We start from the raw sequence: 6,044 nt of genomic DNA on the forward strand, positions 1-6,044 counted from the left end.
TAGTGGATTAGATAACTCAGAATTGAGACTAATTAGACACAAATAATATTGATGGGTAGGAATAAATTAGTGCCTTTGTTTTGAATACAGCCGAGACCTTGACAAAAGTAAAAGTGTTGGGCAGCGGAAATTTGTTTAAACTCCGAAAATTTTCCCACCATTTTGTAGATGTCAGTCTGTGCCATTATAATTCATAACATCTTTATTTTTTGTTTTCGTGGGAGTCGTATGACTAGCGATTGACGATTTGGACAGGCGAATTTTGCCTTGAAGTGATGGAAATCAAAAGGCTTAGACAAGTTAATGTTGGTAGCCAATCCAAGTAATCATTCAAAGTATAAAGAGAGACATGTTTTCTTTTGGAGGGTCAAATGAGGTAAAGGCAAAAAAGATAAATCACATGAAAAATTTGCATCGGTGTTTCTTAACTGCATTGGAGGAGATATCAAAGTTGATGGTTGGGCGGTTTTCCAGATGACTGAGCTTTAACAAATAATTTAATGCTACCAGGAAACTTTATTCAGCTTTCCGCCCTACTTGCTTTTGGTGGGGGCGTATGAGCTTTGCCACTGTATGAAGCAAAGAGAATTGGCTTATTCTAACTGTTCTTATCTAGCTGTTCTTTACCCTTCCCTTCAGGTTATATGACTTGTTGAGCTGTCTGTCTACCTTTTTCAGGCAATCATAAATTATAAACAAAATTGCATATAAATAATATATTAGTATTTAAATATTTAATTTCTTAATTAATATATAATTTCTTTATTTAAAGAATAACATTCAATCTCTTTTTTTCAAATCCAAAAAATAACAGGTTAGATACAATTTGAACAAATCGAAACCAGTTTCATTGATTTTGTACAATGACAAACAATGTGTCATTTGCCCAACAGATGATTGCAATCAATTTCACATAATTCTCAGTGCTAGTGAGGTAAAAATGTTTTTTTTTTTTGTAAGAGTCTCAAACCAAATACAAAAATACTTCGTGACTCTATTCAAATTTGATCATTTAAGCCTTACAATCCTTTTTTTTTTTTAAAGACAAGCCTTACGATCATTTAAGTGTTTGAACATCTGTATTCATTTATTTGATCCCTTGTGTGGAGGATTTGAGAGATTCTAAATTTTAATTTGAATTAATTACTGTTGTCATATAATTTTGTTTTATTTTTTAAAATTTAACAAATTATTGAGTAATAGGTGTCTATAAAAATGAATAAATTTTCTGGTCCAAGATGGGATGAGCCACATTGGATTTTCTTGTTGGCTTATTCGTCGTATGACCATTTATATTCCATAACAAATAACGGTTAATGTGTTAAATTAAAAGAGTCACGCGATTACCTTTCATCACATAAAAGTTAAATAGCTTTTAAAAATATATTTTCATGGGTTTCATTGATTGTAAGAATTAAATTGGAAGACTTTTTGTATTTAAACTTTTTTTTTGGGTTAATTCAATAGTTACGTTATAATATGGAAATGATTTTTATTTGAAAAAAAAATTATTTGAATCAAGTTTAAATAATACATGTATAGATTATTAAGTCAAATATTCGACTATAAATTATTTCGTAATTTAATTATTAAATAAGACAATTCCTACTACTTTTTATTTTCATCAATCATTTCCTTCCAAGCAAATTGGATTTTTTGAATATTCTTATATACAAGACGATGAACATTTTAAATTCCATAAGCAACTTTTTTAAGGTAACAAGCTTTATACGACGTTAATTTTATAAATTTGTGTTATAAAAATAGATTGTTTTCTTATACAAAAAGTACCGAAAGGTTAAATCATTACATAATTTTAAAGTATTAACACATATCTTATTATAATATAATTACAAAAAATAATAATTTAAGTATTAATTAAATAAACATGTAATGATATTCTAATCTTGCTTATAGAAGTTAAACAAATTCATAGCCAATTTATAGATAATAATAAGAAGAAAATCCTAGAAAATGTTTTAAGAGCCAACGAAAAGCCTCCACTCTGATTCAAGTTTGGGCCACGAGGTTGAACCCAGATATATCTGATGGACTCATCGGCCCAATCCTACCGGGCTTTCTCCAAGAGAAGCAAACTTTATCGGAAACTGAAGATATAACGGTTCTATCTTTCAACAGCCATTTCTGATTTTACCCTCGCTGCAGAAAGGACGCCTCTTATTAGCGGCTGTTCGTCCTCATCGAAATCCCACTCTCACCAAGCGCAAAAATTTGGGGGTGGTCCGTACAGTTTTCCTTTAACATTTTTCATTTCCTTCTCGGCCTTAGCCGTACGAAACGGTTAAACTGCGCCCAGTAACGTCAGGTTCTTACTTTCTTCTTTTGGTATTCCTTTGACTCTACTATTTGATTTCGTTTTGGTTCCTTCTGCTAGGGTTAGGGTATTTCTCGCTTTATCTTTTCAATTTCTTCTATGTTCTTTGGGTTTCGGTTAATTTTGCCCCGAATCTTGTAATTGCTGTTTTCGTGGTTGGTCTGCGATTGAAATCTGAAATTTAAGCTATATCTTCAGTTTGTATCAAATCATTGCTTTTAGAGGTTTGAATTTCTGTTACTACGATAATGGGTTACTATCATCTTTATCTTCATGCAAATTCGAGCAACATGAAATTAAGAGAAAAAGAAATGCTAGTCCCATCGCTTCACTCTTACAGCTGTAGGAGCAGGTTAAAATTTAAAAAGGTTATTGTTTCTATGAATTGTCAATGGTTTTGCATTTGTTGTTACGCTTAGTTGGTTACTCGTATTTTTAAAGAGTCTATTGGCTTTTCTTTTTGTAAGGTTTGAAGTGTATTTGATTTATCTTTGTTGGGTTGAATATAATGGCATGTTACTAAGGCACTGACCTATTTAAAATGGTTGGTATTAAGATTGTGTCAATGGTTGTTACTAAGTCACTTCTCGATGTATGGAGAAGTGGGTATTTGTTGCTGGGTTTGGAGTCCTTGTGGGGAAGATAAAGGAGTCTGGGTGGGAAATAATTTCAGAGGATGAGGGTAATTGAGGAGGAGGCAATTCAGCAGAGGTTCTTAAACCTGGAAATGGAAATTTACTAGTTTGTTCCCTGGTTTTCACACGGAATATCTCCCTATGCAAACTAATAAACTGACTTTTTTTTTCCGCTTTCCAACCACCTAGAGGGCTCCAGTAATCCCCACTTTTCAAATTCTTATTTTTACAATTAAAGTTGAAAGTCTCAGAGAGAAATTAAGAGCATGTTTCTTAGTGTATTTTCTATCTTATGTATTTCTCTTCATTCTCCTTGTTTTCTCTTTTGAACCACGACAGGTTTTCCTTATCGACAGAGAAACTCCTCTTCAATCTGCCATTACCTTTTTTCATAGTTAACAAGTTGCCTCCATTTTTCTCTTTTTATCATCTCTTGGAGACTGCCCAATGAACTTTGTCTGTCTAGCGTGGATGGATGGTTGTGAATTGGAGTTTTTGTGTCTGTTTATGACTTTCTGATGTATACTCGGGTGATGACTATTTTCAAGAGATGGTTGAACTTTTCATGAGGAATTTGGTTGAGGTGTGGGGTCATCAAGTGCTTGGTGCTGAATTGAGTGGTTTGTAATTGATATAAGATGGGTTGCTTGTTGACTGTTATGTGTTTTACTCTTGGGATTTGGTGTTTATGTTTTGGAGGGAATAGTGAGAGGTTTGATATGGCTCATGGATGATGATGGGTGTGTGGTTGTACTGTGGACAGGGAGGAGGCAGCAGCAGTTAGTGTGCTGGTTGAGGTGGTGTTTTTGCTGATCGGTGGTGGTAGGTGTTGATAAACATAAGTTTGAACATGAGTTCAGACAGCCGGAGCCGAAGCAGGAGCAGGAGCCGGAGCCCCATGGATCGTAAGATCCGATCTGATCGCTTTTCTTACCGTAATGCACCCTACAGGAGGGAGTCCCGTCGGGGTTTCAGGTTTTCTAATTTTCAATCATTTAGTTAATTATCTTTCCTCAGCAAGTTAAGTGGCCTGAGGAAAGATGTGTTAATGTATCGTTCTTAAAAAGTTTTCTTTCTTTCTTTTAATTGTAATGTAAATCTTTAAAGAATATTGAATGTGATGAATCCTTAGAGAAAGGTACATAGGTCTGCATGTAATTTTTCAATATGAGCTATTTTTTTCTGGGAATTTACTTGGTCTCACAAATAAAGGAGCCCATTTTTCTCAAGTGTGTTAAGTCATGGCAGGAGAATGAAGACATTTTGGGTCTGCAAAATTTGTCACTCCATTTCAAACTGAAAATGAACCTATAGGCTATAACATGATTATGTTTTATGATTCAATAAGATGATGATTAAGAGCATATTTTGAACTCCCCTGGCTCTATATTAGGGTGTTCTTCATTATATGAATGTGGTGTTTATCATGTAATGTGTATGATCTTTTATGTCAGTAGTTTTTCAGCATGTTTGGCGTGAGGTTAGGTTTTTGTTCACTTGTTTCTTTAAGAGGTTTTACTTTGTTTTTCTGCTTTCTGCTGGGATGGGTATATCTCATAATTTTCCTGGTACTGAGCCCACTTTCCCTTTCCTTTCCTTTTTTGTACATTTATGCATATATTTTGTTGTCTGTCAGAATTTTCTTAAAGAATATTTATCTGCCAATCTTTGGAATATTAACTGTGTTTCTCTTTTATTTCCAGTCAAAACAATCTATGCAAGAACTGCAAACGACCAGGTCACTACGCTAGAGAGTGCCCTAATGTGGCAATTTGTCACAATTGTAATCTCCCTGGGTAAGAACCTTCTTCTTCCCCTGTGGTTAAAACGGAATCTTATAGATCTTTTGAGTTTAGTCAAGTTAGCAGTTCTTTTGTCTGGTTAATCTTTTATATGAAATTTTTATTTTCAAGGTGTCTAAACATGTAATTTTCTGTCAATAGTAGTTCTTTTTAGCTAGTTTTATCCTGCATTGGCATGCTACATATTTCAAATTCGTGTGTTTTTTGTGCTTTGTACTTTGGATTAATTTTCTCCCTCTTCTTTTGTTTCATTTTTTGGAATGAGTGCTTCAAGCATATAAACTAGGTGTAATTGTGGAAGTTCCAATGCTATATGTTAATTCCTTGTCATCTCTCGTCTTGTGAATAATCTTGTAGTGTCTTTTTTAAGTAGCTGCAACGCCCAGCTCTGCTGCTTTTATTTTAGGAGCTTATTCTCTTATTGATGGTTCTTGTAATTGTTGCAGAGCTGTTCTAACCATGCATGAACTATTTGAACAGGCACATTGCTTCAGAATGCACGACCAAGTCTCTATGCTGGAATTGTCGTGAACCTGGCCACACAGCTAGCAATTGTCCAAATGAGGGAATCTGCCACACCTGTGGGAAGGCTGGACATCGGGCCAGAGACTGCACAGCACCCCCAATGCCACCTGGGGATGTGAGGTTATGCAATAATTGCTATAAGCCTGGTCATATTGCAGCTGATTGTACAAATGACAAGGCGTGCAACAACTGTAGAAGGCCAGGTCACTTGGCACGTGACTGTACAAATGATCCCATCTGCAACTTGTGCAATGTAGCTGGACATGTAGCAAGGCAATGCCCGAAAGCCAACATTATTGGAGATCGAGGTGGTGGTGGTCGCAGTGGTGGTTACCGAGACCATCGAGATATTGTGTGTCGAAACTGCCATCAGCTTGGTCATATGAGTCGCGAGTGCATGGGCCCTTTGATGATCTGTCACAACTGTGGTGGAAGAGGACACATGGCATATGAGTGCCCTTCTGGGAGGTATATGGACCGTTATCCTCGGAGGTACTGATGACGCGGCTTAAGTCCTTGGCAATTAGTGTTATGCTTTACTTGTTGATTGAAGGTTTGGAACTAGATAGACTTAATTTTGGATTTTAGTGTAGTAATTGCCGGAGTCGATGTGAAGCACTTATTATTTTTCTTAGAACATTATGATTATGGTGCATTGTTTGGAATAAAAGATTTATTACCACCAAACCCTGCTTGTAGATTCCTCAATGGAGTTTCCCTGGATGGATTGCATCCTCTGCCAATGGT

The 6,044-nt window shown here is 35.5% G+C and overlaps 1 protein-coding gene across 2 annotated transcripts; it reads left to right on the forward strand.

Annotated features, from left to right (window-relative positions):
* LOC18607693 (zinc finger protein GIS2) lies at nucleotides 2,136-6,000 on the forward strand. 2 transcript variants are annotated; one of them, XM_007041972.2, is made up of 4 exons: nucleotides 2,136-2,326; nucleotides 3,734-3,945; nucleotides 4,674-4,766; nucleotides 5,253-6,000. In XM_007041972.2, the coding sequence occupies exons 2-4, from the start codon at nucleotides 3,821-3,823 to the stop codon at nucleotides 5,794-5,796; spliced, it is 762 nt and encodes a 253-aa protein (XP_007042034.1). In that variant the 5' UTR covers nucleotides 2,136-2,326; nucleotides 3,734-3,820; the 3' UTR covers nucleotides 5,797-6,000. The 2 variants fall into 2 exon arrangements, with proteins under 2 accessions (XP_007042034.1, XP_007042033.1); XM_007041971.2 differs by having other exon boundaries at nucleotides 2,145-2,346.

The sequence above is a fragment of the Theobroma cacao genome, chromosome 2 (assembly GCF_000208745.1).
Source record: "Theobroma cacao cultivar B97-61/B2 chromosome 2, Criollo_cocoa_genome_V2, whole genome shotgun sequence".
NCBI classification, from domain to species: Eukaryota; Viridiplantae; Streptophyta; class Magnoliopsida; order Malvales; family Malvaceae; genus Theobroma; species Theobroma cacao.